Raw genomic sequence first — 12,067 nt, 5'->3', positions numbered from 1 at the left:
TTTTTGTCAAAAAAAAATCTTGTTTATTTAACTGCCCACCCCCCTCGTAGAGGAGGCCTTGTTACTGTATTTTCCTTTTCTTTGTAATTAATATTCAAGGACTAGAAGCAAACCCTGCTCTATATACATTATCAGCTTCTGGGTTTCATAATACAGTAGAGTTTTCCAAGCAAAGCTTCTAAAAGCCAAGGTTATTTCAAGATCATCAGCAATGTTTTTCTCTAAGAAAAATATTCTGACTCTGAGAAGCCTGAAGGAAGTTTATTAGTTTTAACATTCCTCTGTTACAGAAGATTTTCTGGACCTGAGAATCAGATCTTTGACAGAGCCAGATAGCTCCTGAAGTTCTTTCCAGATGGCTTCTGTGTTTTCTTCTGTGTTCAAGGTGCTCTCGACTGAATCATCATCACCTTGCCCAATCTTCTTGTTTTGACTGATCAATTGCTTCACTACTAAGCCCTGGTACTTGACAAGAAGAGAATGCTGATCCTAAAAAGAAATAAATAAAAATTCAAAGTGGCTTTTATGAAGGCTAATTAGATGAAATGAAACAGACAAAAATCAACTCAAACATCCAGAAAAGCAGCATGGATCAAAGGAAGGGATAGACCGTGAGTTCCAATCTTGCCTTAAAGTATGGAAGACTTTGGCCCACTTATTTTTTCTCTCTGTTTTTGTGGGGAGAAATGGGAGGCAGGAGAATTATGCATATTTCCCCGAAAGTCACAAAATGAAAGTGGAATAAAAATCTAACAAATGAAACAATTAATGCTTGTTGAGCGTGATAACATTGGGATCAAGGCAGTTTTGTATACCGTGTCATATTTTTAGTTTTTTTACTAAGAATATGTCAGATCCAGAAATGTAACAAAACAGCTGCATCAAAGGCCTAATTTGTTAACACAGAGTTGTTTGGGTTTCATTGCAGACTTAAAATATTTTGCTAAAATATGGTAATGGAGATGAAACCCATTACAAAACAATTCTGTACATCCACATAAAATCAAGGCTCATCAAATTCAATGGATCTTTTCCAATAAATGAGCGTAGCAGTGCAATTTAACAGTATTGTATCCATTACCATATCTCAAGCTCCATTGGTTTCTACTGGTCGGATGAGAAATCCTGCATGTTTGTGGTAAAGGGTTTTTAATTATTATTGTGCCAGACTAGCATAGCTTTTGGCACAAAATCAGACTCTTTGAAAAGTTCATTTTTGATCCAGTGGATCCTCAAAAACGAACTCTTTATTTCTCAATCACTGGAACTCCGTCATAACAAAGTCTCCTTCCTCAGACCTCTCTACTTCATTTTAATTTTGCCAGTTGTTTGAAAATAATGACTCATCAATGCACTGTAAGTCATTATAAAAATGGTTTAATGAATGTCAGATGTTCCTTTCTTTTGCCCCCTCAACCCCTATTATAGTTGAAGAATGGACACTTGTGAGAAGGCCCTGGGCCCAAAGATTGCAAGTCGGACTATAATAGCAATATTAATTATTGTTAGGCCAGGTTCAATATGGAGATTCAATTGGAAATAGCAGACGACCTTAGAAGAGCAGCAACTACAAAAATGTAGAACTGCTGGAGTACAGACAAAATGTCATAGTTGACGGAATGAAAAGGCACTGGCTCAATTGTACACGTATGTCTGAAAAGGCTTGAAACTAGCCAGCTGCAAAATAAGTTCAAAAAAGAAAAAGACCTTCAATCCTATGATGTGGGATGCAGTGCTGCTTGTGAAGAGAGACCAACTGTTGTACATACTCCTGATCAGTTGAAGGATGATGAAGATATTGAGGACTTGGATTCAGATAGTGTTTATGAAGTAGTGGGGGGCCCGGGGTTACAGGTAGTAGAACATGTGGGAGGCCAGCCACAGGATGGGGCTATGAGTTCAGGATCTAGTGAGGGAGAATCAGATGCTCACTGGGTTAATCCTAAATTCAGAAGAATTCAGAAATGTAGAGAGCAAAGGTCTGGAAGAATATATGAAGGAGAGGAATGGGTTAAATATTGTAATGAGGTAATTGGCACGTCAGGAGGCTAGTGGAGAAGAAGGGTGGAGTTTCAACGTTGTTGAAAAGAAATATGGAGGTGCTTTTCGCCATGCTAAAGTAAGCCAAAGTATTTTGTATTGTATTTAGTCAGTGCTGCTGTCTTTTTTAAAGCTATGTAATTAGGAAATAAATCTTGTCTAAGTGAAGCAGGAAAAGGAATGTGAGAAATGCGGCTAAAGAGAGAGATAATGGACCGATTGATGTCTGGAATGTGTTGAAATACAAGAGAGCAGAGAAATAAACCGAGTTCTTTATTCATGAAATGATGCATTTAATGAGAGTTATTTGTAACTACTAAACTTCTACCAGAAACCAGAACACCGAAAAGGAAGGAAACAAGTGTTGGAATCTGGACCCCTAAACCAGGGTGTCAAACTCGCAGCCTGTGGGCAGGATGTGTCACATGCTGGCCATGCCCACCCCTGGTTTAGCAAAGGGGAAAAAAGTTGTGATATGTCATGTGACGTCGTGAGTTTGACGTTCCTATCCTAGACTCTGGCCAACAGGGCAGAGTTGTGTGTATGGTGTGGTTCGAGGAGCTCTACTTTAATAAACAAACTCTCAATTACTGGAAGAACCATTTAACATTCATTGGGAAGGTTAATGATTGATTTGTGGTTGCATACAACTCATGAATCTACTGAATGACATATTAACCCCCATTACACCAGAACTGGGTGTAATTCTTTTATTAACACCCTCTCTCTTTGGTTAGGCAAAACCAGTTGCATCTTAAAGAGTCAAAAACCCAATCAGGAGAGTTTGGTGCTGAGTCAGTGAATGGCTACAAGTGGGACATAGGAATATAAAATAATCTCCTAGTTTTCAGTGAAAATACCTCTGGGATCTTTGTACTTAAGGAGGTAATTATCTGTGGCACACATCTTCCTGGTGCATGAAGCATGGAGTGGGTTGCAAATTGAAACAGCAAGACTGATGTCAGATGGAGAATAAGAGCTGGATCTTCTGTGGCTTTCAGATGTTCAATCAGGGCTTGTCTATGCTGAAACAGGATTTGTCTAAGAAATTAAACAAGAATGGTAAGGTTTTTTTAATCAACTGAACTGTGTTGACATTTACCACAATATTTAGCACATTTGCAAAATAATGTATTTTAAAAAATAAAACTCTGGGCTTGGAAGACCATTCTCTTGTGAGCCAATATGCATAATAAATACTGCTAAATATTGTTCGATCTGCCTTTATTCACCTACCAATAAAATTGAAAAGATTTAAATTATATCTAATTTTGGAGTCCTATAACTTTTAAATACAATAACAGATAATAAATGTTTAAGAATTTAACAAGTTCTGATTATATCAATAATATAAAATAATTAACATTCTCTATCCATAAATTGTTTACAAACAAATCTGGCCTCGTGGGCAGAGCTGAAAATCATGACTAAATTTCCAGAAAGACAGATCTTTCTTTTCTTTTCTTCTTTCTTTCTTCCTTCTTCCTTCCTTCTTTCTATCTGGATGGCCCCAAACTACAAAAAACCTTCAAAAGTTCCTTTCTTTCTCTCTCTCTCTTTCCTTCCTTCCTCCCTTTTTCTTTCTCTCTTTCAATCTGATAGTTTTAATTTCATTTCATCCCCCCCCCCCCCCAACACACAATCTATGTTCTTAGTTAAAAAGCAAAAACAAAACAAAACACCACCACAAAAGCTTGCTCTTCTAGTACTGGCAGCATCAGTGAGCAAAATCCTTACAATTTGATCAGGTTTGTGGGTTTTTTAAACAATTCCCTGGCAATTAGATGAATGCCTTTCAAAGTGGAAGTCTCTCCAGCTGGCATCAAGACCTGTCTAAATGTTACAGCCTTGACCATACAGTTTTACAGTTGCCATTGCCTTCTTCCAGTCTTGAATTTGAAGCTTTTTTTCTGTTGTATCAGTTGACTTTCTTCAGACAGAACGTGACCAGCTAATCCCTGTACTATCGATTTGTCTTAGTATTCACGCTCCCCTTTCTATCTTATTGTCAAGAGTGATTCTACACAGAACTTGAACCCTCAGGCTCATAGGAATTACTATTATATCTTCACCACAACAAGATGGTAATCTTCTGTCACCGCCAAACTAACAGTTACCTTTCTTTCTTCTTATCTCCCTTTTTAACCATAATATCACAAGCTTCCGCAGCAGCATCAAGACAAGAAATAAATTCTTCCAAAGTCTTAAAAAAGAAAGAAAAAAACAAACTCATTATTACCAGTTCAGGTTCCAGCAATTTCTCTAACAAAAAGATTATTTTTTAGGTATATAAAAAGAGTAAATAAATGAATCGCCAGAAAGGGGAAAAAAGAGAGAACCTACTCTTCATCTATCGAAGCAAGGATGTTCACACACAGGGTTATGTACCATGGGTAGGACTATATTAAGTCTAGGTGACATACAGGATAAACATTTGAGAGGTCAGATGTAATGGTTTCATAAATAAAAAAACAACAACTTAAATGTAGGATTTTGGATAGATGCAGTTAACTGAAAAGTGATTCCATTCCTAAATTTGATCACTGATTATGAAGCTAAACCTTTCATAGATGCTCCATCATTTTCTCTCTCCTTACCCATTACACTTTGTAAAAATAGTTCTATCACAATGAATCATTTAAGAAAAAATAAATAAATACAATTCTTATATCAAGGTATGGAATACAATGAGATGAATCAAATAAAAACTACTGGTATCTACAATTCATACCGATTTCATTCAAAAGCAAAACATTTTAAAACTAATTTGACATTCTCAATGGAGAAAAAAGTAATTAACTTTCCCTATTCCTATTAAGTATTATAATTTTATAACTCTCTTCCTACGACATGAAAATTAATTTTCTACCATTGGTGTCCCTACCTTCATCTCCATTTTGATTTCTATGCAGATATATTCCTGCAATCTGACTGTTATTAATCTAATAGTGATTGGGAAAGAATGGTTCAGACTTAATATCTACATATTTCTAAATGTTATTAAGTTAATAAAAAATTAACACTATCCTTCAATAAAGTAATTACAAAATAAACTTGTAATTAACTTGGAACTTACCTTGCCATTCAAAGAAACATGGAGCTTTGTTAAAGGACCTCTCATCTCTTCAGATAATGTACTTAAAATTTTTTTCCTCATCTATTTGAGTTTTAAGAAGAATAGAACACGTTAAAGCTAAGGTGAGGTTTCAAGGTCTAACTTATTTATTTCCAAAAATGCTTAAATATTTCACAAATATCAATATATTCTAAAAACTGTTGTGTGTGTGTATGTATGTGTGCGCGCGTGTGTGTGCGCGCGCACACACACAAACATAATTTATTTTCCCCAATCTATATCCTTATTTTTACAAACAAGGAAAGAATTAGATAATAATGTCCTAAATATATATTTTTTTATTTACATGCTAGTCTGGGAAACAGACAGGAAATATTGAAGTTTATCCTCAGCTATTTAATCGGAGAGGAAGGAAGATACCTAACTCACAGCTACTTAATTCTAAATGATACAATACTTGGCTTAATTTTCTATTGTTTAGATTATTTTTACATATTTAAGATACACTTAAGTTTGAAACTGCAGAAAACAATGTAACACAACAGATGCTTAACAATATGTCACGTTGATCCCACTACACGGATTTCATCTTAGCAGCAGTACTACTAAGACGAATAACCATTAAATAGTGCATGGAAAGAACTTAGCTGTAGTACTATTAAGTTCTTTCCATGCACTATTTGATGGTTATTCCTACAAATTACTAAATGGTTTAAGACCAGGATATCTGAAATATCACCCATTTTTCTATAAACCTGACTTTTTTTTTTGTTCAGTCACTAAGTCATGTTCAATTCTTCTTGACACCATGGACCATAGCACACCACGGTCCTCTGTCTGCCACTGTCCTTATACCACTTGTATGATGTTTTCAGCAGGCTGCTGGAAATATTATTTCCGTTTTAATTATTGTAAAATGACTTCAAATGTATTTGCCTTAATCTTTCCTCTTACAGGGTTCAAGTTCCCCATTTGTCTTTTTCTTATTTTAAAAATGAATTTAAGTTATAAGCTGTAAGTGTTAAATTTTGGGTGTTTTGGAAGATTCTGGAGGCCATAATCAAACACAGTGAAATGCTGTACCTGTCAAGCTTTTTAAATTAACTGTAAATGGGCAGAATTCCTGCACAGCTTGGGAACCCCATCATTCTTTAAGAAACCAAGACGCTACAGAAAATTGCATTGTTGTACCTCAGTTGTAATGGTGGTGTAGTCATCAGCTGCCATCATTACATCAGCAGCAAGGAAGTTGAAAATAAGATTAGTGATATCTGTACAAACTGTCCTCAGCATGTGTCTGGCAATGTTATTTTGTGTCTCATCTGTAAAATAAAATTTCTATTATTAAAATGCTAATTTAAAACCAGCACACTACATAAGAAATCTCCACAATCTAAATTCAACATAATATGTGTATGCGGATTAAATGGCAAAATAGAAATCTCAGAATAAAAAAGAAGCATCCTTTTATATCCAGTAAACTTTCTTTGGGTCACATTGTGAAATTCTGTGTCCAGCTGCTTTTATTACTAAAATGTGACATCAAAGAGCATGAAAAGCTTGCTGGAAATGTCAAATATTTCAAACAAGGTCATCCTGATTCCAGCAGACAAACAACAATATTAACAACCCATACTATGTAAATCACAAATTATAGAATCAATAAAGATCAATACAAAAGTTTTGTAGAGATGAAGCAGCAGAGAGAAGACGATGAGCCAAAGCTGTGGCAGAAAATGGTCTAAGAAAATTGAAGCAGCAGGATCATCAACCAGCTGGAAATCAAAACAATTAGCAAACAATAAAAATGGTTCATATGAAACACAGAGGCAAAATAAACTTGGAACAAAAAAATGGAGGCACTTCAGCTACTGCACAGTAAACAGCTAACATATCCAGTCAACGAAGCAGTGGAAGTGATGTGCCGGTGCCTGGAGGCTGTTGGGGTCTGGATGGGTGTCAACAGATTCACAACTTTACCCTGATAAGATGGAGTGGCTGTGGGTTTTGCCTCCCAGGGACAATTCCATCCCTCCGTCCATTACCCGGGGGAGGGGGGGAATTATTGACACCCTCAGAGAGGGTCCGCAACTTGGGCGTCCTCCTCGATCCACAGCTCACATTAGAGAAACATCTTTCGGCTGTGGCGAGGAGGGGGTTTGCCCAGGTTCACCTGGTGCACCAGTTGCGGCCCTACCTGGACCAGGAGTCGCTGCTCACAGTCACTCATGACCTCATCACCTCGAGGTTCGACTACTGTAACGCCCTCTACATGGAGCTACCTTTGAAAAGTGTTCAGAAACTTCAGATCGTGCAGAATGCAGCTGCGAGAGCAATCATGGGTTTCCCTAGGTATGCCCATGTTACGCCAACACTCCGCAGTCTGCATTGGTTGCCGATCAGTTTCTGGTCACAATTCAAAGTGTTGGTTATGACCCATAAAGCCCTTCATGGCATCGGACCAGAATATCCCCGGGACCGCCTTCTGCCGCATGAATCCCAACGACCAGTTAGGTCCCACAGATTTGGCCTTCTCTGGGTCCCGTTGACTAAACTATGTCGTCTGGCGGGACCCAGGGGAAGAGCCTTCTGTGTGGCGGCCCCGACCCTCTGGAACCAGCTCCCCCCAGAGATTAGGATTGCCCCCACCCTCCTTGCCTTTGTAAACTCCTTAAAACCTACCTCTGCCATCAGGCATGGGAGAATTGAGACATCTCCCCCAGGCCTATATAGTTTATGCATGGTATGTTTGTGTGTATGTCTTGCTCTTTAAAGAAGGGGTTTTTTAAAGATATTTTTAAATATTAGATTTGTTGTACATTGTTTTTATTATTGCTGTGAGCCGCCCCTAGTCTACGGAGAGGGGCGGCATACAAATCTAATAAATAATAATAATAATAATAATAATAATAATAATAATAATATATTTAACTGCTTTCTTGTTTCTTCTGATTAAATTTTTTTTAAAAAAAAACCTGGATTGATCAGTCAAGTAACATCATATATATATATAACGATGTATTATGATATGATATTGTAATTTGATACTCACTATAACTACCTAAGTTTTTCTAATCTGTTGTTTAGCTCAACTGATATTCTTTCAGCTGTCCATAATCAATAATTCTCTTCTCTAACAACAAAATGCTTATTTATTATGTTGTTCTGAAACCTTATTATCTCACCTGTGAAATGTTTTGCTCCTTTTTCAAATAACCGGATATTGTGATACAAATTGGAAACTTCGTCCTGCAAATCCTTAATGGTCCTTTTTCTGCTAGCTCCGGAATAAGAAGTTGAGGACATGAATACTGAACGCAACACTTCCTGATAGTTCTTTGTTAAGGGCCTAAAGGGGAAAGGGAAACAGAATGCAGGGTGGCAATTAGCAGAAACCAGCCATTGATTCAAAAATGGTAGACTGTCAAAACAAAACAGCCTGGTCTTGAATCAAGAGAACTCCTGATGTCAGGCTGACCTTCATATCTATCAGTACAGAGGAGTGAATGGCTTCTAATAAAGATAGGAAAAGGAAGGACCCCATACTAGGTAGCAGAATGCCCAGGCGTGAAAATGAGTTAACCCTTGCAGTACTTTGTGTCTTATTGGCCTTGTTAAAATTAATTTTGCCAGCCATCCTAATAGACCGATGGAATGAACTTGAGGGATAGGAGGAAGAGTTGCTACCAAGACAATGATCAGATAATTTTTTTTAAAAAACCACCTTGAATCTAGGGAAGAAATATAACTTGGAAAAATATACAATGATACCTCGTCTTAGAAATCCCTTGTCATACAAACTTTTCGAGATACAAACCCGGGGTTTAAGATTTTTTTGCCTCTTCTTCCAAACTATTTTCACCTTACAAACCCAAGCCGCCGCCACTGGGATGCCCCACCTCCGGACTTCTGTTGCCAGCACCCGTTTTTGCGCTGCTGGGATTCCCCTGCAGCATCACAAAAACATGGAAGTCCGGAGGTGGGGTGTCCCAAGGAGGGGAGCCTCAGGGCAAAAACGGGCGCTTCGGCTGGCAAAAGGGGTGAATTTTGGGCTTGCACACATTAATCGCTTTTCCATTGATTCCTCTGGGAAACATTGTTTCGTCTTACAAACTTTTCACCTTACAAACCTCGTCCCAGAACCAATTAAGTTTGTAAGACGAGGTATCACCGTATATATCAGATACGTTCTTACAAAGATAAAGGGAGGAGGAAATGCATTCAAGATTCTGTTACTATAATCATATAAGTAATATAGGTCTATGATTTTGGTCTTTATAGGTTGATCTATCCTGAACGGTTGATAGTAGGTAGTAAATGTGTGTGTGTGTGTGTGTTTGTATTTGCGTGTGCATGTGTTTGGGTGGTGCTGGAGGGAAAATACAAACTGTGTGACTACATTTCCTCTGGTGTTAGACACTTTTATAGGTTAGTTGAGTCCTCCTGTGCAATTCCTGGAACCAAAGGTTAGCCGTTTCAGTGATACCTTATCTAATACCCATTTGAGGTTGCTGGATACTAATAGCAGCATTCCATTTTTTCTTGGGATATGCTGATTGCTCAAACAATTTAAAAGTCAAAAAAACAAGAGTCAGGAAAGAAGTTTCATTTCTTTAGGGGCACTAATGCCTAACAAAGCAGGAGCATTTTCACCCATCAGCTGGAGCTGCTTGAAGGAATGAACCTTCCAAGGTTTATGAAAGATTCCAGGTCATGAAGCCTAAGAGAACCTAAGAAAGCACGGGCTCTCTCCATTCTTGCACTGTGAAATTGCAACCAAACTACAAATTACAAGCTCCAGAAAAAGGTAGATGATTACAAAACAATCAGAATACACTTGCAGGTCAAAACAGAGACTATTTTTAGTCCATGGTGACTGTATTTGTATTTCTATCCTTCTAACCAAGATAAGCATCTTCTTAGCTCTTATTAGATTTACAAATATTTCACAAATATTACAAATCTGTGACTTAAGAGAAAAATTAGTAACATGCAACTGCTGTCAAAATGAGAAAAAAATGCTCTCTAGACATGTATGGGGAGTGATTCTATGCATCTGTTATATGTTTTACGTGCATGTAGGAAAAAATATGAAAGTTGCAGGGATTTGTCAATTTATTTATTTATTTATTGCATTTATATGCAGCTCACTCCAAACGGACTCTGAGTGGCTCACAACAGGTATAAATACAATATAAGCAAAAAAAACCCCAATAAAAACAACACTAAAATCACATGTATTATAAAACCATACTTGAAACAATCAGTATTAATTCCAGGCCTGCCAGGTTTTAACAGCTTTCCGGAAAACCGGTAAGGAGGAGATCTCTGGGGGCAGTTGATTCCACAGGTGAAGCGGCCACAGAGAAGGCTCTTCCCCGAGGTCCCACCAACCGACATTGTTTGACGGACGGGACCTGGAGAACGCCGACTCTGTGGGCCCTTACTGGCTGCAGTGAGGTATGAGGGAAGAGGCAGTCCCGTAAAACTCTGGCCCTGAGCCATTTTAGGGCTTTAAAGGTGATAACCAACACCAATGCAATGCACCTAACAAGATATCCTCAGATAGTTATTGGATAGTCTTAAAACAGGGGTGTCAAACTCATGTCATCATGGTGTCGTCACGTGACATATCGCAACTTTCCCTACCTTTGCTAAGCTGGGCATAGAGGTGACCAGGATGTGACGCAACTGGCCCATAGGCCATGAGTTTGAAACCCCTGGTGTAAAATAATTTAAATTTCTATCTCTTTGGAAAGAACAAACATTACAATGATCCATACCTGAGTAATATCACAAACTACCCGCAGCTGTAGTTTCATTGGTTAAAATACTGAATAATGTTTCTGCCCTTTCAAGTTCTATATATTCCTTACAAAATGTAATGCCGAGTTTCTGCTTGGCCAGATGTAGGCAATATAGGTGCGTGCAGACACCCATTTCTAACTGCAGCAATGATAAAAATCCCATTGAGATTTCACAATGCAAACTCTCTCCATTCTTGCAATGTGAAATTACCACCGAGTATGTAAAGAACAGAAGCTGTGCCTCAATGCAGATTTTGTCACTTGTCCTCTGCTGCTCCTGTAGAGGTCTCTGTGTACAAGAGATGCAGTTTAATATTTTCCAGAGATAAATGATTGCAGCTACCTGATTAGTTGACCTGCAAGTTCTGTGATGAGCTCTTCAGGACAATCCCTTATGTGCTTTCTTAAAACGTCCTCAATTTCTTCTTGTGACATAAAATGGATCTCAAGTTGCTTGCTCCTACCTGTTGTAATATGACAAAACATTTCTAATTGACTTAATAGATTGTTATAGACAGAAGAAGCGATTAGATCTTGACAGTGAAAGCTAGCACTAAATAAAGTCACCATAATATCAAAGATAATTCTACATTGCAGAAAAACACTAGTTGCTGAGCACTGCTCCAAAATAATTCTAAATGATGGATATGTTCATGCCATAAATCTAAGATTTTTTTTCTTATAAAGTTATGGTGATGAATTGAATTCAAAACCCAGATAGGTGCATTATTTAAACCAGTTGTTTTCAACCTGGGGGTTGGGACCTCTTTGGGGGTTGAACAACTGTTTCACAGGGGTCGCCTGAAACCATGGGAAAAGACAAATTTCCCATGGTATAGTGGTCCCTCGATTTTCGCGGGTTCAAACTTTGCGAAACGGCTATACCATGGTTTTTTCAAAAATATTAATTAAAAAATACTTTGCTGTTTTTTTCCCTATACCACGGTTTTTCCTGCCCGATGACGTCATACATCATCGCCAAACTTCCGTCCGCCTTTAATAAATATTTTTTTAAATAAACTTTAATAAATAAACATGGTGAGTAATAATCTAAATGGTTGCTAAGGGAATGAAAAATTGCAGTTTAGGGGTTTAAAGTGTTAAGGGAAGGCTTGTGATACTGTTCATAGTCAAAAATAGTGTA

At 37.7% G+C, this 12,067-nt stretch overlaps 1 protein-coding gene across 1 annotated transcript in view; it reads right to left on the bottom strand.

The window, feature by feature from the left end:
• Positions 1-242: 242 nt before the first annotated feature.
• The window catches only part of UFL1 (UFM1 specific ligase 1), a 41,211-nt gene continuing 29,386 nt past the window's right edge, over positions 243-12,067 (bottom strand). Inside the window, exons 13-19 of the mRNA XM_070733237.1 lie at positions 11,267-11,387; positions 8,302-8,465; positions 6,308-6,438; positions 5,117-5,197; positions 4,158-4,243; positions 2,901-3,081; positions 243-489 (exon numbers count right to left, since the gene is read on the bottom strand). Coding sequence (XP_070589338.1) covers positions 271-489; positions 2,901-3,081; positions 4,158-4,243; positions 5,117-5,197; positions 6,308-6,438; positions 8,302-8,465; positions 11,267-11,387 — 983 coding nt within the window. The 3' untranslated portion in view covers positions 243-270. The remainder of the gene's footprint in view (positions 490-2,900; positions 3,082-4,157; positions 4,244-5,116; positions 5,198-6,307; positions 6,439-8,301; positions 8,466-11,266; positions 11,388-12,067) is intronic.

Source organism: Erythrolamprus reginae, chromosome 1 (assembly GCF_031021105.1).
Source record: "Erythrolamprus reginae isolate rEryReg1 chromosome 1, rEryReg1.hap1, whole genome shotgun sequence".
NCBI lineage: Eukaryota > Metazoa > Chordata > Lepidosauria > Squamata > Dipsadidae > Erythrolamprus > Erythrolamprus reginae.
This window is presented reverse-complemented; position numbering and strand designations above follow the sequence as displayed.